Source organism: Mauremys mutica, chromosome 2 (genome assembly GCF_020497125.1).
Source record: "Mauremys mutica isolate MM-2020 ecotype Southern chromosome 2, ASM2049712v1, whole genome shotgun sequence".
In the NCBI taxonomy this organism is placed as follows: Eukaryota; Metazoa; Chordata; order Testudines; family Geoemydidae; genus Mauremys; species Mauremys mutica.
In genome coordinates this window covers 133,410,598-133,438,286 of record NC_059073.1, presented here as the reverse complement: position 1 = coordinate 133,438,286, position 27,689 = coordinate 133,410,598, and the positions used below count along the sequence as shown (strand labels likewise).

Below are 27,689 nucleotides of genomic sequence, written 5' to 3'. Positions count from 1 at the left end.
CCCTAAGGCCAGTGCACCCTTAAATCCTAGGATTTAGCTGATGTGTAGCTCTGTGCTAGCCCTCTGCATACGCGTGAATTTCACCCAGAATGAATAAAGACATGGTCTTTGCCCCAAATTGCTTGCAGTCTGGTGCTCTGATCCATCATCCCTAACACATGTGAAGCAAGTAGTTCCATTGCAAGACTACTCTGTGTTGCAGGATTGAGCCCTAGGGAAGCCATGACAATAATAATAGCAATAATAATAGTAATTATTATTACAATAAAAGATGTTCAGATCTAAGCAACCTACTTATGTGAAAAGAGCCACCTTTCAACTCCGGTTGATCACGTCTCCAGGGTAAAAGTACTAGCGGAACCGTCTGTAAATAATAATAGTGCTTACATGGTGCTTTTCATCTTCAAGGCGCCTTACAAACAACTTATTAAATAATTATTAGGCATCATTATTAGTGAAATGACTCGTTTCTTTTCCCCAGTAATTTTGCCCAAACAAGTTGGAACCGAAGAGCGGCCTGGCAAGAAAGCAGGAGCTGGAGCTGTCATTGTGGGGGCTGCTAATACCCAGCCATATTGGCAGTGTCAGCAGAAGGGCCAAGGAATGGCTGGGCCAGGGAGACTGAACTCCCTTCTTACACTCAGAGGTTGGTTCAGACTGGCCCACACAGTGGCGGGTGGAGAAGTGTGGGAGAAAGGGGCACTGCCCTTGCCTTTGCTGTACTTATTCTACGGGTAAAGGGCATTAGTCTCCAGGGCTCTTAAGGTGTTCCCGTTCCCCAGAACTAAGCAATGCACTTTTCTTGGCGGTCTGGCTGTGTTCTGGCCCCATCTCCTCCTCCAGAACAATAGAGGAGAGGGTACGTTAATCGGTCACACCTCCAGCAGACATTTTGGTTTTACATCCAGGCCCCAGCATGTGTGTTGCCGCAGGGAGCTGAGGGCACCAACTCAGTACCACTCAGAAAATAACCAATGTTTTTGGTAGGGAGTTTGGCAATCATTTTAATGGTGCTGGCAACACTTCCTAACAGCTTAGCATAAGACATGGGGAAAAGTCCTGCAGGCAGGAGTAGTTGCAGTGGGCAGTGCATGGGCAGGGAGAAATAGAGGGGTGTAGAATTTAAGGAGACAGAACTCGTGAAATTTGGCCAGGACAGCGGGGTTAGTCCTAGAGGGCTATTGAGGCAGGGTCTCTCAATAGGGGTATACAGTGTCTAGTTCATTTCAGGTGCTGCCACAGTACAAATAATAAAAATGCCAGGGGTCATTAAAGATCATGAACAATTAAGGCCTGAGTTTTATGGCCTGTCTTAAGGATGACTCCTCCATCAGCCCAGCACCAACCTCACATCATGGTAGGGTATGGGCTGAGTCCAGACCAGTGGAGAGCACCATCTACCCAGACATTAACAGCTCTTTCTGAAGCTTTTCTGAGATCTCTCATGCAAATCCTGACCAGGGCCAGCTCTGTTCTGTTGATGATGAGATCACAGTCTGAAGGGGGGTAGGGCTGCAAACAAGCCTCGTAACTCTTCTAAGGCGACCTCAGGCAATGCAGCAAGCAGTGATAAGGTAAGTTGTGGAATCATCATTACTGGAGATAGTCAAGGATTCAGACATAGGGCTAGACGGCCATGTATCAGTAATGCCTTGCTCTGTGTCACTGTGTGCAGCAGAGAACACAGCAGTAGTTCCATATAAAGGGACCAGGGGCTTCTGGAGTCTGAAGTCTCCTCTGCACAGAAGAGGTACAACCCAAGCTTCCCTCAGGCTCCCTTTCCAGTTCAGTGCAGACCACCTGTAGATATGAGAGGGCAGCTCAGTCTTCATGCTCCTTGCAATCCCAGCCCTCCCTCCTGGGACTATCAGCAAGGGAGTCAGGACCAGCTTTGGAGGTGGTCTCCTCTTTGCTTTTTAACAGGGACCCTTCTCCACCAGGAACTTGGCTGAGACCTTTACACCAGCCACGGAACAGCTGGTGTCAGATCCTAAGAACTCTCGGTGAGTACTCATCATTGGATTTAAACAGGTGAGATGGAGCTAAAGCCTTCCTCATCCCATTAAAAGTCCCTGACGTCATCCAGTCCCTGGGATCCTGCACTTCTATTAGATCTAGCTAGTCAGAACCTGCAGTCATGCAACAGCTACATCACCTGTCCCAATTCCCTTCATCAAGAGACAGAAAACTCTCCAGCCAGTTATATAGCTTACGTATTGTGACGCTCTCACACTGAAGTCAATGGGAGTTGTGCCACTCACCTCCGAGCCACAAAAGAGGATCCTCCAGCTCCCCCTTGTTACCAGGTATGCTATATCTCCTGGAACGCCCATTGGCTGCAGCCCTTCCTTGCAAAGGTGGAGTGTATTCCGTGGGACAAGGCGCAGTGATGGGCACCATGTCAGTCATATCTAGGCTACATCCTTGCAGCACAAACATGACAACTGAGAGGTAATATACAAACCCCGTTAAGGGCCCACTTGATAGTGGGAGATTCCTGCCCCATGACTCTGGTGTTATTAACCCAAAGCCCCACATCTCCCAGTAATGCGCTACACACTGGGCTAACCTTAAACTCCAAAGCAGGAGCCATGGGGACATAGTTTTCCACCTCTATTCACAACTGTCAAGCAGTGATTAATGACCAACAAGCCCGAAATTGCCTTTATTGCCAGCTCAGTATTGTTACTTGTGACAGTTAATGAGGTTAGACAGACTTTTACACAGCACTTTATGGGGGCCACAGATTTGTCTCCTGCAGAGCTTAACAACACCACAAGCTTTTGTACACAAAGAGCAAAGAATGTTTGGTTTCCTCGAAGACAATGGACAAAGAGCCAGCTCACTTTTAACACAGTGTTTGTCCACCTGTTCTAATCCATTATCAGTCATTCGCTTTTATGCTTTTGTAGTCAGGGCTTGTAAAGGGCCAGGAGGAAGGTAATGAAATAAAATATTGCACCTTTATTAAAAGAGGAGAGACTTTCCTGGTCTTCCTACTGCAGACAGGCTGGAGACAATGGCATTAACAAGAATATTTCAAAGACTTTCAAACATATCTCAATTAACTTTGCAGTAAAACCTGCAAAATATTTGTATATGGGCTCCCCTTCATCAGGCCAGGGAAGATGGGTGGAGGAGGAAAGGAAAAAAAGTTTTCAAGCACTAGAGAGAAGTGGATGTAGTAAACCATTCCTTAATATAAAAAAGTCTCTGCTGTTAAAAACCAGAGAGAGCGGCAGCACAGACAAGCACCTCATGTTCCTGGCCCTGGGTCTAAAAATAATGATTTCTTGGCTTCCCCCCCCCCACAGGATTATTACAAGTAATATTTACCTTTGTGCTAGTTCACATCTTGATACTGTTAAACACGTGGCCACAGATGGTTTCCCATTTAGAGTAACCATATAGCTTGAGCGTTATGAAGCAAAACTCCGTTGGTGAGCCAAAAAATACCCTGCGTTTAAAAATCTATTACTTCTAAATATTATATGTATTTTGTTTCAGCTCAGAGCAATTTCCTAGTTTACTCTTATTAAACCAAGAGGTGACTGGACAGCAGTTCTTGATTTATGAAACACATACTAGATTCATTAAAACCTTTAAAGATTTAATACATTTTATCAAGGCCTTAAATCTGGGCAAGCATTTAAAAAATCTAATCCAGGGCATATTTCATCCCAGATGCCTCTTTGCACGTATTTAAGAGCTGTAAAATGTGAATTGACAAATATTGCAGCTATTTCATTCCTTATTTCTAAATGGTGCTGAATTCTTCTGACAGGTTTGTTATATACACCCTGGGAGATCTATCAAGTGTAAAGATCAACTTATTCTCTTTTATTGACATTTTATATGTCTTTTCTATATTTCTTAAGTCCCCTTCAACAATTATGGATGCTGAAGATTTAATATATTTTTTCATGGTCTGTCACTTTTCTTATTATTACGCCTCAGTCTGGCCAAACGTGCATCTGAATAGGGAACAGATTTTTTAAATCACCTACAGATTTGTCAAACCAGGAATAAGAGAGGCAAAGAATTTGTGACATGATCTAACAGCCACTTCGCAGCTTGAGATTGACATTGGATTAGTGTCAGTCAGGTAGAGTTCATGAGTTTTTTATTTCCAAAGAAACTTGCTGAAATCTTTCCCATGCAGAGGGAAAATTAAGGCAGGTAGAATAGAAATGTATCCGTCTCAGCCTCACTGTGGGATAAAGGCTTCTCCAGCCCTGCCCCCATCCAACTATCTAACTCCCCCACATTGCTGCTAGCCCCTTTGCAGGGCAAAGGTCTCTTTAGTCTGCTCCTGCTCATCCCTCTCTCCCTGACATTTTGAACCCCCTGTAGCCAAAGACCTGTCTAATGCCACTTCTCAGCACTGTGGGTGGGTTTCCGTCACTTTCACCCACACCTAAACAGAACAACAAACATTTTATCCAAAAGACAGCACCTCCAAGCTGCACAGCACCCCCAATAGCACCATCATGGGGTCCAATCCCAACTAACTCTTCAACATCTGGCTTTCCTTGGCCCCAACCGGCCGGCCCTCACTGTGTTGAGGTCACAGCCATGAGCCTTGACAGCAGGGCAACTCCCGAAGTGGAGCAATGGCTACGGGCCACAGAGTGCTAAAGAAACTCTTTTGCACACTTGCATTTGTAGAAAACTATTCCTGTGCATGAGTGTAATTTACTAATTTGATGGAGCCAAGTAGCTACTTCTAGTTCTCCGACAGAAGTCCATGCCGTTGGGTGTCACATGGTGTGGGTAACCAAGAGAAGCGTCAGAGCCCTGGTTCCTTTCAGAAAACTGTGTATTTCAAGACTTGTTTGCAGTGTTGTTGTGGCTGTGTTGTGAGGAAAAAGCTCCTATTGGACTATCTTGTGCTGGTGAAAGAGACAAGCTTTCGGGCTAACTGAAGAAGAGCTCTGTGTAAGCTCCAAAGCTTGTCTCTCTCACCAATAGAAGTTGGTCCAATAAAGGATACTACCTCACCCGTCTTGTCTCTGTATTTCAAGAGTGACTGAGTCCATCCTCTTGCAGATACCTGGGCTGCTAGCTGGTTCTGCAATGCCAACTATCGGCACTACTGCATGCACTGAATTTCCCAGCATGGAATTGTGCTTGCAGCCAGTCAGCTGAGCTTGACTTTACCCAAGCTGGCTCCATATCGAGTTTTCATCCAAAGCACTTACAAATGTTAATTCACAGACTTTCACTACAACCTGCATTTTGCAGATACAGAAACTGAGGTGCAAAAAGGGTGATCATGGTCTATCGTGCCCAGTAGCCTGTCTACAATAGTGGCCCGTACCAGAGCTTCAGGGATTGTACAGAACATGGCAATTATGGAGTGATCCAGCCCTGTCTTCCATACCTGGCTTCTGGCAGTCAGAGGTTTAGGGTCACCCCGAGCATGGGGTTGCATCCCTGACCATCTTTGCTAATAGCGATTGATGGAGCTATCCTCTCATCTTCAACAGAGACTTAGGCTTTGGCTACACTTACACTTCAAAGCGCTGCCGCGGCAGCGCTTTGAAGCGCTAAGTGTAGTCAAAGCGCCAGCGCTGGGAGAGAGCTCTCCCAGCGCTGTCCGTACTCCACCTCCCTGTGGGGAATAACGGACAGCGCTGGGAGCCGCGCTCCCAGCGCTGGGGCTTTGACTACACTGGCGCTTTGCAGCGCCGCAATTTGCAGCGCTGGAGAGGGTGTGTTTTCACACCCTGCTGCAGCGCTGCAAATTTGTAAGTGTAGCCAAGCCCTTAGGAGCCTATTGAAAGTCAATGCTTTCAAGTCAAGACAAAATCACTTGTGCACATTCCTCTGGTAAGTCAGTGGCAGAGCTGGGACTATAAACCCTATACATATATATAGACTATATGCTATAAGAAGTGTTGGTGTCAGAGCTGAGAGCAGAACCCAGGACTCATGGACCACAGAGGTGAGACGATTTTGGAAAGAGGCATAGGACCATGTCAAACTGATGGCAACACAGCAAGTGAGCATCGGAGCCAGGGATAGGAGCCAGAAGTCCAGGGCTGCACGGAGGGTCGGTGTGGGAGCCAGGAATAGGACCCAGGAGTCCGGAGCTGCATGGTGGGTTGGTGCGGGAGCCAGGCCCAGGAAAAGGACCCAGGAGTCTGGGGCTGCATGGAAGGTCGGTGTAGGAGCCAGGCCCAGGAATAGGACCCAGGACTCCGGGGCTGCACGGAGGGTTGGTGTGGGAGCCAGGCCCGGGAAAAGGACCCAGGAGTCTGGGGCTGTATGGTGGGTTCGTTATGGGAGCCAGGCCCAGGAATAGGACCCAGGAGTCCGGGGCTGCATGGTGGGTCGGTGTGGGAGCCAGAAATAAGACTCAGGAGTCCGGGGCTGCATGCTGGGTCGGTGTGGGAGCCAGGCTCGGGAATAGGACCCAGGAGTCCGGGGCTGCATGCTGGGTCGGTGTGGGAGCCAGGCTCGGGAATAGGACCCAGGACTCCGGGGCTGCACGGTGGGTCGGTGTGGGAGCCAGGCCCAGCAATAGGACCCAGGCGCCCGCCCCAGCATTGGCAGGCAGGCGCTGACCTCACGGCGCCAGCAGGGAGTGAGTCTCTGGCTCCCCCTGGCGGAGCCGCCGCTGGAACTGCAGGGCTCGCGGGGCCGGGGGCGGCGCGCAGTGATGATGGTATCAGCGTCACCGCGGCGACACCCGGAAGTTGCTGCAGCAGGCGGTGAGTGCGGGAACCCTCCCTCTGCCCCCCCCCCATCTCCGAGCCAGGTTCCGGCCCCCGCCCCGCCGGGCCAGCCCCCCTTGCTCTCCAAGGGCTGCCCCTCCCTCTCCCGCCCCGGGGATCCCGGCCCCCCGCCCCCCAGGGCCACCTCCCATCCCAGCCCGGCTCCCACTCCTTCCTGGGGGGACCCCTCCCGCCCCACGGGCCCCCTCCCCTTGCAGCTCCCCTCCTGTGGGCCCCTCCACACCGGGCTCGACTCTCCCTCCCTCCAGCCTCCCCCCCTGCTGCCCCCAAGGCTGGGACCGGCGCCCCCCCCCCGGGCTGCCTCCCCCCGGGGTCTCAGCCCCCATGGGGTGAAGGCTGATGTGAGCACAGCTCCCCTTGGAGTCCGCTGTCTCAGGTTTCCCTTATGGCTGCTCCATCCCCAGGGGCAGGCAGTGGTTTGTGGTCCCAGATTGGTAACAGAAGACCCTCAGGCAGTCTTAGAAATGGTACAGCCCCCCGGTCAGGCAGGCACCGCACAGGTGAAAAGGCAAAGACAAGGTCCCCTCCCCAGCGTAATTTGTAATCTAGCCCAAGACCAGAGACTGAGTAAACCAGCAGCAATAGGTAGGGAACTGTGCGGCTGGGAGGGGAGGGAAGGAGGTGACAGCAGCTTGGATTGGGTATTAGGGTTCCTTTTAATGCTTGCAGGTATGAGCTACTTAATGGGGCAATACCTTTGGCCTTGTGTTTGTGGTTACGAATTATGTCCTATGTCTATAGCATAGCTCAAACCCTTCCCCAGGAAAGGAAAGAGACGTGGTGCTTTTTGTATAACATCTAAGGATTTAAGGTACGGTACTAAGGAACCTTTCCTTAAGATCACATGCATTCCCATGTGCGCTCTTTCTGACATTTACAAATAGTAAATAATGGTTTGTTGGGAAATAACCATCAATTACCATTCTGTGGGTGCAGGTCACAATTATAGTGGCAGAGCTGCACTCACTGCTTCGTTTGGCAGCCTGTGTAATTTGGTCGGGACTGCAAGAAGCCTCCTCTCCTGTTGAGGGGCATGTGTAACTCCTGGAGTTAATGTGCCCACATCAAACAAACTGTATGTGCCAAAAGTCTTCTAGTCCACTTGTGCATGTTGCTACTATAGCAAAACAGCTTTAAACTCCATGGAGACTGAGCCTGGAGAATAGGATACCATCACTATAATGTGAGGTGGAAGTTGCACTAGACTCTTGGCTTTCTGGTTCCTTTAACTATACCCCAAATGCACTGGTAGGGGATGTCTTAAAACTAATATTTTAGTAAATCTAAACAAAAAAAAAGAGAGCAAGCTGAGATGTTGTCCAGTGGCTAGAGCAGGAGAGTTGGAGTCAGGACTTCTCAGTTCAGTTCCCAGCTCTACTACAGATTCATTCTGTGACAACAGGCATGTGAGTTTGCTGCCTCAGTTTCCCTATTTATAAAATGGGAGTAAAACCTGCTTCCTGGGAATACGTGAGGGGCTTACTTTTTGTGAAGCACTTTGAGATCCTCTGCTAGAAGGATAGTTATTATTAGATCTTGTGTTAGTATTAGGCTAAGTACATTTAGTTAAATATTTCTCAGTTTGCCTCAGTCTCTGATCTCATGTACTCTACGTTCCCTTTCCCCAGGCGGAGCTCTCAGGGATGGCCCAACTAGGTGCGATAGCGGCGCTATCTGTTAGTTTTCTGGCTGCAACTCTCTTCTCTGCAGTACACAAAATTGAAGAAGGACATATTGGCGTTTATTATAGGTAAGACATGCATCTGGAATATTGTTTGGGTTCACGGTATTTTGAAATCACTATCCAATGGCTTTCCCCTCAGATGCCAATATTCTGTCAAAGAGGGGTGGAGTTGGGGAAAGATGTAGTTTGTAGTCCCAGATTGGTAACAGAAGACACTCAGGCAGTCTTAGGAATTATCAGTAATTCCACTTTACTATGAAATATCATGTGACTCATCCTCCTTCACCTGGATGTAAAGTCTGAGTTCGAGCTTCTATGTTTTCCCCAGAAGAGTTGATGATACCCCATAACCCAGATATTGAAATAAGGATTGCAGCTCTCTGCTCTGCTTCAGGTGCTTGTGATGATAACAGCTGTGTCAGGAGAGAAGCAGAAGTTCAAGTTATGGTCTTGGCTGGCTGGCAGGTGAAGGAGGGACTGACTGTGGAGTGAGTGATGTTGGTGAAAGGTGCAGACCTGACAGCCGTGAGGATTTAAGTCCTCTGTTCATCCTCAGATAAGATACAGCATTGGCAGCGCCAGCTTCCCTGCTAATAGACGTGCCCTGACCTAAAGGGACCATCTCTGTGTGTGAGAGAGAGTAATTCAGTCTCCATGGCTTATTCAACCCTTTGCCCCTCTGCTGAGCCTGCCAACAAGGGGGCCGATTAGTGACAAATGTAATGGCATGTTTTTGTGACGTGGGCACCTGTCCATTGAGGACTGGCTTGAGGGACCTCTCATCAGCCCATTCCACACAGGCTGCTGAACAGCTGTTGGGTGGTAACAACTTTTGATTACTATCAGCCTGGGCTGGATTTGAACCGGTGACCTGGAGGTGAAAGGTCCAAATCCCATGGCACTGATTTTCAACTATTTAGTCTTAAGGTATATTTAGCCCATCTCCATTTGTTTTCTGAGACTAGCAGGCTCTCCAGCTGCTTTGGATCATTAGGGTTCGTTAATTGCTATGGCGCTTTTCTCATGTATTGATCATAACTTTGAAAAGGTTTTGAAATCCACAATCATAATGCTGTGTGTCTGACTCTTCACTAGCTGGTAACTTTTTGTATCCTAACTGGCAATTGAATGTGGCTTGTGACAGAGCAAAATCAACCCCCCACAACCGCAGAGAACAATTTTTCCTTTCTTATCAAAGACAGGAAGAGCTTGTATGGTTTTAGTATTTGCTCATTATCTAAAGTGTCTTCAGTATGCTGTGAATTCAGGGTACGCAGACTGTATCAAGGACTTTAATTAAAGGAGAAAAGTGTCCAAGCACAGATGACAAATACAGATATATTTGCAGATATCTGTCTGTGTTTGGAAGTGACAAGATTATGTCAGTTTATTTACCTTTTCAGTGCATCTAATCTTTAATGCTTCCATACCTTCCTGTAGTCAAAGTATCTGCGGATACTTGGGAATAAAGTGTGTACCATTCTTCTTTGTTTCTTCTCCTGCAGAGGTGGCGCATTGCTGACTTCCACCAGTGGACCTGGCTTCCACCTTATGCTCCCCTTTATAACCTCCTACAAATCTGTGCAGGTATTTTTGCATTTGTCTGCTTACATTAGTGTTTTCCCACCAAATTGGTCAGAAAATGCTGCATTTGGGACATCAGTCTTTTCCAGGGAAACAGCCTGTGATGTCGCTGGCACAAGACTGATGATGACACTTTCAGGAACCTCCCAGAGGAGAATCTAGGCAGGAGAGGGAAATGCCTTTATGCTCAGTATGAGCCTGAAGTCAGTGGGAGTTGGTCAGACTCTGCCTGGACAAAGGGTGAAAATGGCCTATGTGCAGAGGACCAGTGCAAGGGTTGTGTACCACTTAAAGCCCCATGGGTACATCAGGCTTGGGTTGGACCTCTGCATGGGGCCATTTTCCCCCAGAGCAGAAGGCGAAGACCCATAGAGACCCTGCACTATAAATGGTCTTTTGCATTACATTCTCCCTTTTTATAGTTCCTCCTGCTACAACCTCGGGTAGATACAACAGACTGCTGCAAGGTTTGCATCACTGAAGTTGCCCCAGGCCTGCTCTGAACTTTCTGGGCTTTTTCCCCATTATCTTTCTCTTGGGATGGTATATCTTTCTTTTCCCCAGTTTTTCTTTCAAGCAGGGGAATAGACATTCTGAAGTGGGGACTTTGAACCTGTCCAGTAAACTTGCCGGCTAGATCACTGGCAAACGTTCTCAAAGAGTTATGCAGTGATGCACTCTTTCTGTTGAGCAACCTTTGGACAAGTGGCTTTCAGATTTATCCCTAGAGCTGACAAGCACTGGATAGCAAATGGAGGAAGAATCAATAAAAGCAGATTTAGTTCTAGCTTTTGCAGTTCCCCAGGCTACTCCAGGACAAAGGGGTGATATAATGAGGAACCTGAGAGCTGATACTCTGTAAGATGGCAGGAAAGCTGCTGAAAAACAAAGGAACTACATAACTCTTGTACTGTAAGCAGGCTGGCTCTTAACTGAATCTTTGTTCTCTCTCTCTCTCCAGACTACATTGCAGACAGATGAGGTGAAAAATGTTCCTTGTGGTACCAGGTGAGATGTCAGACCATCATCTGGCACAGCAGTCAAGTTATACCAGTTTTTCTTCTTGGTTTCTCCCCATGCTGAATCATAGGTTGCAGTACTTGAATGTACTTTGCCCTTTGTTCCTGTTAGCAGGCTGGTCAGACGCCTTCTTGCCCTGACCCTGAATTCGATCCTATGTTTTCAGGAAGCTCCAACATACCTTAACATTTGTTGCCTTATTGTAGCTGCATGTTTGGTGTGTTTTTAGTTTGTTCTTAGTATGAAGACAATAACACTCTGCTCTTAGTGTTACACCACTTCAGAATAACATACAGTAAATAATGCGACTGTTTAATAGTAACAATGAGAACTTCCTATAACTTTACAGTTCTCTTAAAGTCTACTGATTTGATTCATCCCTGGCCAAAAAAAAAAAAAAAAAAAGACTTCTGCTGGCATAAACCAGGATGTAAGGCTCCCAGTAGCAGAAAGTCCATCGGGTATAGGTTGTGGTGACTACAGCTTCCCTCTACTGAGAGCCTACATTAGCTCATCACAGCCTGAAAATTGTGTTGTGCTGACTAGGGCAGGGCCATGGACAAGGCAGGCAGGGAACGGGCTGTTTCAGAGCCTCCACTCTGCAGTCTCAGCTGGTGGGGCTTCTGCAGAGTGTCAAGTAGAAGCTGACTCTGGCTTCCCACAGGGCTACCCTGGGGAATGTGGCAGTGCAAATACCCTACCCTCTCCAGGGCATGAATGTCCTTATGGGTGTGACTGCTCTTGTCTCTAGGCTTGAGAGGGGACCTCAGTCTCCATGGCCTGATTCTTGGCCTACTTAAATTTCAAGTGAGGATAGACTGCATTACAGTTGGCTTCAGAGCCCTTTCCATGTCTAATCCTTTACTTAGCACCTTCTCTCCATGGATCTAAAATCCTGAGCATCACATGCTCTCTGTGAAGCAGGTTTTATCCCCATTTTGCCAGTGGGAAAATAGAGGCACAGAGAGTTTAAGTGACTGGGGTGAGGTCACAAGAGAGTCAGAGAACTAAGGAAAGGATTCAGGAGTCCAGAGACCCCCCCACACTCTAACCACTAGACCTGCTCCTCCCAAACTAGAACCCATTATTCCTAGCTTACACGTAGCTAAATCCAGAGTAAACTTTGCCATTGTTCTTGGGGTTCCCCCAAAACCTTCCACTTGGATTTGCTGTAAGTGCAGGCCCACCACTGTGAACTACTGTTACAAAGGTTGTGAAGTGTCCCTTTCAGTCCGCTAGAGGGTGTTGTCTCCATGACTGGTCCCTCCTGATGTTGTCTATGTGGCAGTTGGATGATCAGCCTCTAGCAAATTGTGAAATAAGAATTTGCTTTTATGAACGGGTTCAATGCAGGGTTGTGTTCCTGGGAGCTCTGTTCTCTGCCCCCCATCCTAGTCTCCTTTAAGTGCTGAATAATTATGGATAAGAAGTGGCTTGTTCTAGAAGAGCCAGTACTCCATACATTTTACACCCACCCCGGACCCTGGCTGTATCCCTGAACAGCTTTATTTGGTGCCAAATGTTACACCGGAATGTTACACCCTCCTTTTCTTTTTCTCTTCCTTTCACAGTGGGGGAGTGATGATTTATTTTGACAGGATTGAGGTGGTGAATTTCCTGATCCAGGGTGCTGGTGAGTTATCTCTGCCAATGAGTCTGCACGGCTACAGTATGAAGTAACACTCAGTCACATCTGAGTGTTAGCACGGCTTTTGCCTTCTGAAAGCTCCTTATGTTCCTGCTAATGCAGCATGGGGTTGAGAAATCATATCTGCTTGTGCAGTGATGGATTTGGAGGCCAGAAGAGCTATAGAAATTCAGCAGTGTCCCCTTTAAAACCCTCTGCTCTTTGGGCATAAACACTTAAATTTAAAATTAAGTTTAAACTTAAGACACAGAACCAGTTTTACTATTTTTTTATATATTTCTCTGTTTTTTTTATTGTCACTGACATTCTTATTACTTACTACCACTGATACACTAATTTTTCTAGTACCTTTCATTGTAATATCTATAATGCCTATCAGATGATAATTATTTATATCATAGTAGCCCCTACGAATCCCAGTGGTGGTGTGCTAGGCACTGTCATGAAGCGCCAACAATCTAAATAGGCAAAGGGTGGGAGAAAGGGGTATGAATATGATCAGAGAATTGGCATGTGAGACACAGATTAAGTGATTTGAGCACCTTTCACTTGAAAATGTCACAAACTGATGTATAGAGTCCCACTGAGATGCAGCCACCTCTGGGGTGGCATGCAACAGCCATCTAGCATGTTGGAAAAGAGTGGAATGAGGGGATACATTGGCCAAGAACATCAGGGCAAACCCCTCTGCTTGTGAATACACTGATGGGAGCACAGAAATTCCTGGTGAGTGGGACAGAACCAGACCGTTTTAGGTCCCATTGATTAAAAGTAAATCCATGTACAGCTTTGGGCCTGGGGGCTTCTTCCTGCTCTGAGAGTCTCACAAATTGCTATGTACATGCCCAAATTCACTAATCCACATATCGTATTGTTCAGACACATAATCCTTGTCTCACCACTTCTCAGCAAAGATTTAATAGCAAATGCTGTAGAAAGGTACTAAGACTTCATTATGTTTACAAAGCATATGACAGAACATTGGTTAGTATATTATGAAGTATTAGCATCAATAATTAAACCTTCCCTGTCAAAATAAATGAACAAAGTGCGCTTCTGCAATGCAGAGATCTTCTTTCCATTTTGTTCACTTGCTAGTGGCAAGGCTCCAGGCACTGGCAGTAAGTGGCCCCCAGTGACTAGTACAGATGTGTCAGGCTCCCATTGCATGTATCCCAGGTGGAGCCCGACTCAAGACCAACACCACCCTGGTCTCCTAATGCAAACCTCTCTTTCTCACCAGTGTATGACATAGTGAAGAACTACACAGCAGACTATGACAAAGCACTCATCTTCAACAAGATTCACCATGAGCTGAACCAGTTCTGCAGTGTTCACACTCTTCAGGAGGTCTACATTGAGCTGTTTGGTGAGCCCCATCTCTGCCCTGGGGCACTGTAACCTTACAGATGAATTGTCGCATTCACCCGAACATAACAACATCTCCTGTTGCTACAGCAAGGTTTTCTGCTGCCCATAAAATCTAGTAGTACACAATCAGAGCCTCCTTTAGGCCTCTCTCCATAATCGATGGGATTCTGATGAGATCGCTCCAGTAGCTGTTCTGTTCATGACCAGGGTTGGTTCAGTTTAATTAGTTAAACCTACACATACACACACTTACACTATCTCCTGAAGTATAAGGAATATGTTACTATAATTAAACTGAACCAGCCCTGGTCACAAACAGAACAGCTGATTGTCCTGTCGAAGGTATGGAAGCTTCGTCAGGTAAATGGCTCTGTTTAGCTAACCCTTGCAAAATAGTCATGGGAAATTTACTGGTCCAATCACAAAAAATATAAACAAGAACTTAGTCACCTGTCAAGAAATGTTACTCATTCAGGGCAAGCAAAATGCTGTATGGTGAGCTTATATCTCAGTTCTACCAAAGCAGCTATTATACTACCTAGGCATGCCATGTGGGTGTTCGAGAATAGGGCAATCTCTCAGGATGGGACAGATGATCCTCCATTCAAGACTGCAGGTTATCATAAAACTAGACTGTGCAGAGACTAGGAGAACCTGTTACAGGAGGGTGTCCTGACAGGAGAGGGACAAACAAAATGTCTGAATTGACCTTTACCCTTTCTAAATTCTTTAGTTATTCTCAGGATTAATTTTTCTTCTGAAATTGTGAGAATGTCTTTGCAATACTTATCTCAAGCTGGAGCCCAATCTCACTGTGTGACATTTGCACAGACACGCTGCATGTTCGTCCTTGAGATTCCGCGATCTGTTCTTCCTATGGCTGTGTGATAGTTGCTAATCATTAACTACTGTATCTGAACTGCACTTTTTAAGGGACTAAGAGATCCCTATTTTGACCGTGCACTGCTACAAAATATAGCATTGGGACTTGGTTCTATAGAGAAACAGGAGGGGAATTTTCAGAAAGTGTATTCATTCTTCACCCATAGATGTCTCCAGATGACATCAGCAGCTGCTGACGACAGTAGCTAAAAAGAGACTAAAGTAAACTGATTTGCACTGAAGGAAGGGTCTGTATAAATTTATATGCACTCCTTCATGATTGTTTCTGTCTGAGCAGGATGCTTTTTGGCTGAGGAGTTAGAAATGGGGTGCAGCCCATTGAATACAGACCTATGTCATGATTCCCTGCCTGTGGAGGCAGGTGCAGGAAACTGATAACAGCTGTTTCCTAAACTCCTGGCTGAACTGTGTTTTGAATGTGAATTCCAGACATCCGAATGGGGACAAAGCTAATAACTGAGGGAGTGAGCCTGGATCCCTTTCAGGGCTGTTAATTTTTTATTTTCCTGTTGCATTTCTCAGCAGGCCCCAGTGGAACATGCAACTTTCCTTGGAGCTTTCATTGCAGCAGGGCTTTGAATTCTTTATTTCCTTTTGAAATTCCCCAGCTACACTGAAGTTAATTCCTACCCACTGAGCCAAGTGGATTTGCTGATGAAAATGTGTCCAGCCTATTAAACTAACGAATGTGACCTTTCACCTTTCTCCCTTTTCCTCGTTCCGTCTCTTGCTGGCACACATTCAGCCCGGGTAGATCAAGGCCTGGCTAGGCCAGGTTTTAAATTACTGGGACTGCTCCAGGACCTGTTTGGAATGATAGCGTTGTGGGACATTGGTTAGAATAGCTCAGAATTTACTTGCACACACACCATGCGTGTGGGCATTTCCTTGAGTACTCACTGGAGGCTTGTGGCATCCCTGAGTTCCTTTAACAGAGAGACTCTTAGAAACCCAGAATTAGAAGTCAGGAAGGATCCAGATCCCCTGTTGCCCGAGAACCCCAGACACTGCAGGAAACTTGCCAAGCAGTGTACACCCACCTGATCTCGTAACATGACACCTGTTCAGTGCTCACAGAAAGATGCAAGTCCCTTGAGGTCCCTGCTGATATGGTGTCCTGGGGTAATATTCCTTCCCTGATTCTGAATTTGGCAGTCAACTGTGCCATGTACATCTGAGTGGTAGACACAGTGGATAAGGATCCAATCCCAGTTATCTCTTGAGATACTGCCAGTTGCCTGAGTAATTGTCCATTTATTCCCAGTAATGTGGATTCTGAGAGTACCTCCCAGGTCCATAAATCCCAAAGGTATGTTACTGGAGCTGTGGAAGATTGCAAAAAGATTGTAAATCCCCTTCTTTTTTAGATATTGTTGGTGCAAGTTCACCATCATGACAGACCACCCACCCGCTATTCATCCTACCCACCCCACACCAGTTACAGTATTTTGGTTTCACTGCCAGTTTTGTCTGGTCTTGCATCTTGCTTATGTGATACCATCTTGTTTTGCATGTGTTCAGCCTGAAATTTCAAATCAAACCTGATTTACTGAAAGGCTTCAGGGCCTGGCTCAAGACTGGAGTTTTGTTAGGAAAAAAAAAAGTGCACGCGCACACACAGGTGTCTCTTGATTTCCCCTATGGGATGTGTAGCCTGTGTGTATCTAACCTCAACTTGTGTTTCATTTCCAAGAGTGCTAAATCAAAGCCTATCCTGAATAACTCCACAAGTGATCTGAGAGCCAAATGCCTTGTGTGTTCTTTAACCATGTCTCACTTTTTTGATATCAGATCAGATTGATGAAAACCTTAAACTGGCTTTGCAGCAGGACCTGACCACCATGGCTCCTGGACTCATTATACAGGTAAGCAGGGTCCCACCTGGGCTGTACAAGGTGCTGGTCATGGGGAGGACAGTCACATCTGGTACAGAAATGCTTACGAGATTGGGTGTGCAGTGCTGGGCAGGGATGGCGAGCTGCACGTCATTTCTGGAAAACTGCTCTACCAACTAGACTCTGTGTTGAGTTCCTTGAGGCAACTAATGACTTTTGGCCCAATTTTAAGTCCCACACTTTTGTTGCCAGTGCTTTGATTGCTTGTGGTGTGTTGGCTGTTTGTCTAGCTTCCTCCTATTTGCTGTCTTTCCAGGCAGTCCGTGTCACGAAGCCAAACATTCCAGAAACGATTCGGAAGAATTATGAACTCATGTAAGTGCCTGGGACTCTCACCTTTGCGTTACCAAAGTGAATTTGTCATCCAGACTAATATGTTTTCATAGTATGCTGTGATCTCAGTGCCCTCTACCAAGCATGCTCTTTTAGCCTCCTGCTGCTTCTTTGCCAAGGGCGGGAGGCCCAAGTAATGGGAATGGCATCATGCAAGCATGCCTCTGCCATTGGGAAGGTTTTCTATATTTTGTGTGTGTGCGGGCATTTGGATGGCAAAAGTGGTTCATTTAGGGGCCTGTTGACCTTAACACTGTGCCTTCAAGGCTTTTTAAAAGGGCCTCTTGACAAGTGTGCACGAATGGCAGGGTGGATAAATTCTATCTGTAATCCTGCCGTTTGAATGGCGATGAAGAAATTGTTGATACAACAGGCTGAAGACTTCACATAGCTTTGAAATAACTTGTTTTAATAACACTTGGCGACATGATCCTGTTGTTTCAACACTTCCTAAGCCAGCAGCCTGCCTTGCACTGACCATTCAGAAACACACAGGTTCTCTGAGCACTGTGCCACCAAAGGGGGTGTAATCAAAAAAAGTCTTCCTTTCTTCCCAAATCCTCTCCCAGGCCTGTGTCCCTAGCCCCAGAAGTCCAGGTAGCTTGTGTGTGATGGGGCAATATGGAGATTCCTTATTTCTACAATCAGCCCATTTTTATCTCTGTCGCTATAAATACAGCACGGTGTGTGGTGTACTTTGGAGAGTGGCTAGTTCTTCAGGTCTGACTGCTGCTCCCTGAACTGTTTTTGAAATGGTTGAAATTTTAGGAGAAAAAATGGTGGTGGTGGTTTCAAAAGAGAATGTTCTTTAATTTCACTTTGTTCTTAGAGGGCAGTAGGACCGTGGGGGTGAGAGAGATACGGAGCCATTTTACTAAATAAAAAAAAGTAGCATTTGATCCTGCACATACACCTCCCAAAGCTATTTACTTACAAACGGAAAAGCAATTTCCAAGTGAAAAAGGGAAAACTTACAGCTATGGCTATGTTGAAGGCTAAGGTTTTTTATATAGCTTCACTTCCTGCTTTATGTTCCTAATTTAATAATTTGATACCTCCACTAACAGTAACTTTATATGCATGTATCCTAGTAATTAGTGCTTATACTGCCCTCCACTGGAGGGTGATATGCTCACTGGAGTAGCTCTGATTCACCCAGCAGAGGGCAGCAGTACACATTACATACTGTGTGATCATGCAAAAGCAGTACCTTTACTTGTTGTGGGAGAGGAGAGGGCTTTTTATTTATCGGGTCAGAAAAATGGAGTAGGGAGTTTGTCTATGAAATTAGCAAGGTAGAGTGTGAGCGTATGCATTGTTCTGTCCACTACCTGCCCCTGCAAATGCACTCTGGAGAGAGAATCTACTCAGTGTCATGCATATGGGTAGCAGTGGGACAAACGTGGAAGGCGTGGCTGTCACCTAAGGAGGATGGCTGCACTTCTAAGAACTCGTATCCTGTGTGGTCGCTGCAGTTCTGCATCTGTCTTGTTCTGGCTCACTAGGGAAAGCGAGAAGACAAAGCTGCTGATCGCGGCTCAGAAGCAGAAGGTCGTGGAGAAGGAAGCAGAGACGGAGAGGAAGAAGGCCCTGATTGGTCTGTATATGCATCTCCCATAGATGTGGCTGGTTGGGAAACTTTCCAGGCATGGGTGGGTGTCTAACCCAAACACCTCTCTGGAAGTACATGCAGAGCATGTGCCACTGCTGGGTCTTATGCGAGCAGCAGTATAGTGGCTCTAAGAGATTTTAAATAAGGCGACCGTAAACAAGATGAACACTGGCTGTTTATATGAAGTGGGATGGGGCAGAGACTGAAGTTTGGGGAGGATGAGAGAAGGTCTAGCACATCTCTAGTCGAGCTGATTCTGTTCAGAGTCTGTCAACAGCAAGCACAGTGACAGCCATAACTGCACCACTGAACGTGTGAACCAAGGGATTCGCTGTGAATTTCTCTACTGTAAAATTCTGTATTTGGATTAAATGTGCAGTCACAGGTTCCTGTGATTGTCTGTTTTAAAATGAGTTCCTCCTAATTTGGGCTACTTCCAGGAGTTCTTTGAACAGCTCCGTATCTTGTAGATAAGGACACTGAAAATGCAGAGTGTTCTCTTTCTGCTTGATACCCATCTCTTGCTCATGTAAAGCCTCCAGCACAGCTCTGGACTTCTCAGATGGTTTTCCTATGCTTGCTTTGCCTACAAACATCCCTTGATGTGATGCTGAACCTCTTGAGGGCTGAAAGTGATGTATGGGTATGTCCACACTGCAGTCTGAGGTGTATGTGCAGCATGTGTAAACATACCTAAGGTAGCTTTATCTAGCTAACTGGGGTATCAGTAGCAGTGAAGCCATGGCAGCATAGGCAAGCCGCCCAAGTATATACCCCAGCTCCCTGGTGGTTTCACTGATATTGGGACCTGAGCTAGCTAGATCAAAGCTAGCTCCCATGGGGCTACACCTACTGCAGCTGTACCTCCAGTTGCAGGGTAGATCTACCCTATAAGGATTGGGTTTGCCAGAGGAGTATAAGGAGGTGTGGGGCTGAGATTGCTTCTGTGGGAAAGGAGCTCAGGTCATAACTCTTTGGGCATCGAGATGTTTCCTTTACTGCTGCAGAGGCAGAAAAAATTGCCCAAGTGGCCGAAATAACGTACGGACAGAAGGTGATGGAAAAGGAAACGGAGAAGAAAATTTCAGAGATTGAAGGTGAGCAACAACCTTTCCAATAACAAATTCCTTTGTGCTTCTTCTCTGAAGATTTCAAAGCACATCACAGATATTTTAGTTAGTCCTCACGATGCTGCTCTGAGGTGGGGCAGTATTATCCCTATTTCTCTTATGGGTAAACTGAGGCACAGAGTGTGCATGTGAGTTGGCCAAAGTCTAACCACAACATGACTGAGCCCCCATGTGAAAGTACAGAGGCCTTTCATATTGAACCCCGGTGTATGATTGATTCAATAACCTTTCATGTGACCCTCAAAATGTATTGCAACTTTCAAAACTTATTTGTCTGCATGCTCAGATTCTTCCCTTCATTTCCACCCCCATTTCAGACTGGAGCGCTTGGAGGGACTAGGTCGATTGGGAGAGGAGGACATGTTTGCTCTGGCAAATGTACCAAAGTTGGAGAGCCCCAAACAAACTCCGAGACACTTGCCGCTGCAGCACAGGAGGCAGGCAGTGTGATTGTCAACAGTATTGCAGGAGCCAGCACTGCAGACTCCCGCTCTTCCCACGGAGATTTGTTACCACCACTACAGTGTGTGGGACACACCTAGGAACCAGGCAGAGCATCTTCCAGAAGCAGGAATATGCTAGAACTTTGTTAGGAAATCCTCTCAGGGTGGGGTGCTGCCATGCCATTCCATTCAGGCACCCACAGTGTTCCATGGAAGTTTACATCTGCCCCTCTTTCTTCAGAATTTTTCTAAAATGTGGACACCTATCAGGAGTTTTCAGTAAACATAGCTCTAGATTTTTGGTCTAGTCAAAAGGAAAAAAAAAATGTGCCCAAACTCATCTCACCAGTTTGTCCAGTTCTGAGATAAGCAGAGACCTGCCTTGCAGCTTTCGAGATCCAAAGATCAAGGTTGGTGTGTCTTAGAGAGGCAATGGTGTGTGTGATGGGGGGAGGAAATTGCCCTAGGCTAAACAAGTGAGTGTTTCTCTTTAAGCATTATCAGCAGTAAACAAGCCCTATATTCTGTCTTTTCCTGTCATGGATTCCTGCATTATTCACACCTATCTGGAATTGCTGTTTGCTTCCTTTAGGAGCGAATATTGACTAGGGGCAGGAATGGAAGCATTTCCTTGTAAATTATCTCTCTAATCATTTTTCTTTTCCAAGGCGATGGTTCTGAGTGCTTTATAGGAGCTTGAGCTCTTAACCGAGGGCTTGGCTACACTTACAAATTTGCAGCGCTGCAGCAGGGTGTGAAAACACACCCTCTCCAGCGCTGCAAATTGCGGCGCTGCAAAGCACCAGTGTGGTCAAAGCCCCAGCGCTGGGAGCGCGGCTCCCAGCGCTGTCCGTTATTCCCCACAGGGAGGTGGAGTACGGACAGCGCTGGGAGAGAGCTCTGGCGCTTTGAAGTGTGCACCGCGGCAGCGCTTTGAAGTGTAAGTGTAGCCAAAGCCTCAGAGGGCTTTTTCCCCATGCAGTGCCTTGTGTCAGGCAAATTCCAGGACAAGAAAAGGGCTCTGCCTCTCTGGCTCAGAGCTGCAAGGCCCTATTTCCAATTATGTTCATTATAGGCCCCATCAAGCTTTGCAGAAGCCCACTGAGGAGCCAATTAGAGTTTTACAGATCAGCAGCTTCTCATTAAGAAGTTCCCAGCAGAACTACAATAGTTTTTATTTCTTATGAATACATGTCACCAGGTGCCAGGCCTTCACTCCAGCTCCATACCAGACAGCGGCCCGTGCGTCCTGCAGGCAGGGACTTTCTGCCCTGCATCAGCCCTTCCAGCTGCTCTGACTGAGTCGGCAGAGCTGTTCTCATTAGTTGGCCAAATGGAGCGAAGCCTCAATTCCCAACCTTCCAGCTGCTGGTATTGTTTTTAAATGTGGATGTTCTCCCTGTTGGTGGAGATAAAGGAATGGTTTATCCAGTTGTTTGCTTTGAAACAACTTGAATAGGATCGCGGTGCACTCTGACAAGCCTGGATTGAGGAGTGTTGTTGCTCGCAGAGTTGAGTGCCCTAAAACAGGCTGTGAATATCCAGGGAACATAGTGGACCATACAGATAAGCCTGGCTTTACAGACTGTGCCAGTGTAACATTAAGGTTCATTAAATATGGTTAACCACAAAATGTCGGGGAAAAGGAAGAATGCAATAGGCAGTGGGGAAGTGTTGGTTTCTTTAGATGACCTTTATAAAATGTTTCATCTTGTATCCCTGCCTGATACTGACGAGAGGTGCTTGTCTAAGACTTGAGCACTCAGCATCTTGCAGGATCAAACCCTTTGTTTGCCAAGCTCTTGAAATCCTGGAAAAAGCCATATCTAAGAGCCCATCCAGGGGCCTGAGTTTAAGGGTTAAAGATCCCCTGGCCCTTTACACAAGAATTGGGGATGTTAGCTCCAGTGTCCTGGCCAAATTCCAGTTTGGGTAATTACATTCGCTACCTAAAATTCCCCCTGTGGTTTCAGTTTGATGGGGTGTTTTTTATGTCCTGTGCAGATGTGGTGTGTAGGATTGCTGCCTGCTGTTCTGTAGTGAGTTAGCTGCCATGCTTTTTCCCAAGAGATGGCTGTGTTTTGGAGGAGAGTGAAGATATTAGCCATTTGCCTCTCTTGCAGGGGAAGTGTTGGTGTATAATCATCTCATTACATTTCAGAGAAACTGTAGCTTCTGATCCTATTTCTTCCCCCAAGACCCAGGTGTGCCACCTATAGTTCAGAAGTGGTGTTGATACCCTGGCAGCATGTGGATGCTACTATAAATACAAAGACGGGTCCAAATGTGGAGCACATTTAACAAGTTACAGCAGCTGCATGCTCTCTTGTATTTAAATGGCTGCCGTGGTTTTCCTTACAGATGGTGCATTCCTTGCTAGGGAGAAGGCAAAAGCTGATGCCGAATGCTATACTGCCATGAAGATAGCAGAGGCTAACAAGGTATTTATCTGTACTTTGCCAGGCATGGTACAAACAGAATAAGAAGATGGTCCATGTGCCGAAGAGCTTATAGTTTGTTTAAAAAAAAAAAAAAAGAAGGCTGTGATACTGACTCCATGCTACATGTACAAAATGAATGTAGTTACTGACAATCAGGCCAGACTGATAGGGCACTCTTTGAACAGTGTTCACATTAGTATTTTGGTGGCATTCGCTCTGGAGGAGAGTATCAGAGGGGTAACCGTGTTAGTCTGGATCTGTAAAAAGCGACAGAGTCCTGTGGCACCTTATAGACTAACAGACGTATTGGAGCATAAGCTTATGTGGGTTCCTCTGACGAAGTGGGTATTCACCCACGAAAGCTTATGCTCCAATACGTCTGTTAGTCTATAAGGTGCTACAGGACTCTTTGTCACTTTCTGGAGGAGAGTTAATCATGAGACTAGAATGGCACTTTGTCCTGGATGGGCAGGGATGGTGTCCCTAGCCCCATTTGCGAGAGGCTGGGAATGGATGACAGCGGATGGATCACTTGATGATTCCCTGTTCTGTTCATTCCCTCCGGGACACCTGGCATTGGCCACTGTCGGAAGACAGGATACTGGGCTAGATGGATCTTTGGTCTGACCCAGTACGTCCGTTCTTATGTTCTGTAAATATGAATCTGTCCAGAGGAAACCTAAATGCGCTGGCTTGTGCTCTATGGAGGCTGCTCTGTTAAATGCTTCTGAGACCAAGGCTCCCTCTCTAGAGAAAGCTGGAGCTGCAGCACTTCAGTGTGATGCTAGCTCTGTTATAGCCAGAAAGTTTTAACTAATGCTTTGTGTGCCAACTGGCAAACTTCTTGCACAAATGGAGCAGGCCTCTAGAGGATGCTTGTTATGAGAAGATGTGATTACAGGGCACATCAGAATCATGCTGCTATTATCCATGGAATTCATCAATCTAGCAGAGCCATGAACCTGCTGGGGGGCAGCAAGCAGGAGGAGAAGAAATCAAATGGACAAAACTCTTGGGTGTAGAGTTAGAGGGATCACTGCCAACAGCAAAAACCGGAAGGGAACATTGTTTTTGCTGGTGTTTCTTTAAATAGGAAAAAGATGGGTATTTATGTCTTCGGGTGTCTGCCAGGTACGCTAGTGCTCTGGAAAAATGGTCCCCTATATGATCACAACAAAAGCTTGTTAGTAAATCTGGATGGCTTCTGATGTTCTGTTTTCTCTTCATGCAGCTAAAACTAACTCCTGAGTACTTGCAGCTGATGAAATACAAAGCTATTGCATCAAACAGCAAAATCTATTTTGGCAAAGATATTCCCAACATGTTTATGGACCACACGGGGAGCAAGCCTGCAGAGGGACTGGTGGAAGAGATGAGAGGAGAGAATTGGGCCGCTGCCGCTGAGGATTTGTGAAACCATTTTATAACACCTAATGACCTTGCAAAATTTCTGTTTATTTTTTAACAGATGAAACAAACTGAGAAGTTGGTTTCCCCTTTTGATTTTTTCACTGTTCTGTGCTGAAGCAGATGAGCCAGACTTAACCCTCTCAACCTTTTGTCTAGAAATCAGTTTAGACACAACTGTTTTGATATTCACAGGCCATTTTTTGGTTCCTTCGCAAGCCGGGTTCACCTCTGCACCGTATTTTGACTCCTCCCTTTTGGAGGCCTGGTCATTCCCTAGCAGGGGGAGAATCCTGCAGATTTCCAGCAGGATGATTTGTTGTGTGGTTAGGTTGATTAAATGAAACTTTGAGTTCTACATGAGCAGTTACAGCAATTGGGATACGGGAGGCAATGCCCTTCTTTGCTGCTGGAAGCTGTCATTGCTTTTGTTGGAGATTTCCACTACAATTTTTTTGAGCCCTTTGAAAGAGACAGAGGTGCTAGGATTTCTGTACACTATATATCCCAGCTTAAGCAAGGCAGCACGGATGTGGTGGCAGAGATTGTTAATTTCCCATGTCCTGAGATCAGTGTTTTTGCATTGTCCACATTTTGTAGAGGGATAAGGAGGTTCTAAATTCTGTAATTCTCTTTCTAGAAAATCCTCTGTAGAAGTGGTGCTACCAGGTCAGGGTTGAGGTGTTCTGGTGGGGGCGGCGTGAGCATTCCCTGTTCCTGTTCTCTGGCTAAATGGGACATCAGTCTCCCAAGATGCCAACATATGGTACCTTTCACCAACATCAGATTGACTTTTAGGAAGAGTAGCTTACAAAACAATGAATCACTCAGACCCCCCATCTTGCAAACACTTTTGCAGGTGAGTAACTATGCTCAAGTGAATGGTCTCATTGACTTATTTCCATATGTGTTCGTAGGATTGGGGCCTACATTTGAAATAGCCCAGTATGGTTCAGTGGCTGCGATACATTATCAGGAAGAGGATGTTCAGACAAGTTGAAGTGAATGGCTAATTTAGACCTCGTGTAGGCAGGGGCATACAAAACACAGTATTGTATAGTCACAGGGAGAAACAGGTGCCCCCGTTGTCTTTAGACAATTCAGAAGAACAATTTATCCTTCTCCCCCTCCAGAATGATGCTGTAATACATGTGGTCCATTAAGGTGCAATTTGATTTGTTTTTAAGTCTTCAAGTATGCAGCTGTGAAGAGTCCATAGATTTTTATGATGTATTGCGTGTGTATGTGTATATATATATGCAAAATCAACTGGGGGAAAATAAAGGGCTTAGCATAATTCAGGGCAGGAGAGAACATCTGTTCCCCCCAGGCCATCTCCTCCCACTTGGCAGGAAAGCCTGTTTATTAATCACTGTTTTATTTTGCAACCTACACACAGATACATGGTGGCTCCAGCCTGAGTGCAAACACCGTTGTCAGTGGCCAGCTTATTTCATTTATAATCTGTTGTTCCATATCCTGCCACCTGCTGCGTTGGTATTAGCGTGCTAAACTCATCAGAGCGCTCAGCCTGTCTGGGTGTTTTTGTAACAACACAGCCCCAGTCAGATAGAAACGTGATGAATTTCTGCTGCTTCCAATATTTTTCACATTCGTTTTCTTTAATATTTTCACAGCTTGAATGACTACTACTTTGCCTGTACTTGAAAATATAAAATGAAAGCTGCCATCAGTTACTGCATGACAAAACTGATAACTCTATTTGCGGTATATCTCTCTATATATTTTTTTACTTACTGGAAAACCTGAGGTTTATACCTTACATTCAGATTCCAGACTGATATAACACTGCAATAGAAAAATCAAATCACTACCCCAGCTCTCACATAACTAGCATTTGCAAATAGGATTCTGCACAGAGAACAGGAAGAGCGTCGGAAGAGCAGAACTTTTCTTTTTTTGCGGGGTGGGATTGTGGTTTATACTGAGGGTGGTCTCACTCGTTCAGGACTGTCTCACACTCATGGTAAATATTTGCATCTAGTAACTAATGCGTAGTTTTTAATCAAACATTTTTTACTAGTCAAAAAAAAAAAAAAGCCAAAGTGTATTGAACCATTTTATATGACTTTCATGTAAAACTATGTGGAATAAATAGGACTTTTTTTACCATACAATTTCACTATAAAAGAATGAGGAAAAACAGAGAAAAAGAAGTAGCCAATATTAGTACAATGTTAATTTAAAACACAAACATACAGCCTAATTATTCCGCCTGGTTAACAGTTTAGGGTGTGTCTACACTGCAGCAGCGAGCATGCCGCCTTGCCCAGCTAGGCAGACTGGTGCTAGCTCGGCTTGAGCTAGTGCACTAAAAATAGCAGTGTGGACACTGTAGCTCATTCACGCTATTTTTAGCTGCGCTGGCATGAGTCTGTCTGCCCGGGCTGGGAGGTTCGCTTCCTGCTGCAGTGTAGCCATGCCTTTAGTTACTGCAGCTTGTGAGATGACAAAGTGAAATCTTAGCATAATTGGGGGGTTTTATCTTAATTTAGCTAGAGCAAAGCTGATGCCATGCCTTTCTCTACCAGACTGAATTCAGTGTTGGCATCTGACACAGTTTCTTCATTATTTTATATCTTTAACCTCTTTTGCCTTCCAGAGTAAATTTGCTACTATATTTTACTCTATTCCATCTCTTCCTTGTGAGCATAGTGACAAGATGTCAGCTGGGTCTTTGTTTTTGTTTTTCTTTCTTTCCTGCATGCAAATTTGCAATGAGCATTTGAATGTGTAAAACCACTTGTTTAATGAAGGGACTACGAGGGGTATGTGAATGGTCATGTTTGGGAATCCCTGATTGAGGCATGAAAATAACTGCATTGGCAGAGGAAGTTCTGACCTGGGCAAGCATGGGAAGTGATGTGTTGGAATAAAAAAGCCGTTTTATTTTGCTATTTGTTATAATGACTGAATAAAAGTTTTTTCACTTGTAGCTTAATATTTTTTCAAGCATGAATGAGCTTGAAACATGTTAGCATGTACCTGGACGAGGAATGGGAGGGGAAAGAGATCCAGGGCCGCCCAGAGGATTCAGGGGGCCTGGGGCAAAGCAATTTCAGGGGCCCCTTCCATAAAAAAGTTGCAATTTTATAGAATACTATATTCTCGTGGGGGCCCCTGCGGGGCCCGGGGCCTGGGTCAAATTGCCTCACTTTCCCCCCCACCCGGGCAGCCCTGAAGAGATCTGCTCTGGTCCCTCAGCTTCTGTGTGACAGTTCAGGCAGCTGTGTGCAGAGCAGAAATGTGCATGCTGTGAGCATGCTGCCTTTACCAATGTGCAGAGTGAATTGACTTGGAGTATAATTATTGGACGCCAGTGACAAATTTCTAGGGTATGGAAGATTTGAGGGGAATAATTTTGTTCGTTCACATGGTTGTTTTACCTTTAACCTGACGGGGCAGCATGGTGTGTTTTTAGAGCAGCTGTGTAAACGCTGTCGTTCTGAATATCAGA

At 45.9% G+C, this 27,689-nt stretch overlaps 1 protein-coding gene across 3 annotated transcripts; it reads left to right on the top strand.

The window, feature by feature from the left end:
• Positions 1-6,641: 6,641 nt before the first annotated feature.
• On the top strand, positions 6,642-27,173 carry ERLIN2 (ER lipid raft associated 2). 3 transcript variants are annotated; one of them, XM_045005878.1, is made up of 13 exons: positions 7,112-7,325; positions 7,482-7,551; positions 8,369-8,490; positions 9,930-10,011; positions 10,970-11,016; positions 12,600-12,661; positions 13,920-14,045; positions 16,742-16,815; positions 17,102-17,160; positions 18,684-18,775; positions 19,798-19,887; positions 22,725-22,804; positions 24,036-27,173. In XM_045005878.1, exons 3-13 carry the CDS (start codon positions 8,384-8,386, stop codon positions 24,216-24,218), a joined length of 1,002 nt encoding a protein of 333 aa, XP_044861813.1. In that variant the 5' UTR covers positions 7,112-7,325; positions 7,482-7,551; positions 8,369-8,383; the 3' UTR covers positions 24,219-27,173. The 3 variants fall into 3 exon arrangements, with proteins under 3 accessions (XP_044861814.1, XP_044861813.1, XP_044861815.1); XM_045005879.1 differs by lacking the exons at positions 7,112-7,325; positions 7,482-7,551 and adding an exon at positions 6,642-6,716; XM_045005880.1 differs by lacking the exon at positions 7,482-7,551.
• The last annotated feature ends 516 nt before the right edge of the window (positions 27,174-27,689 follow it).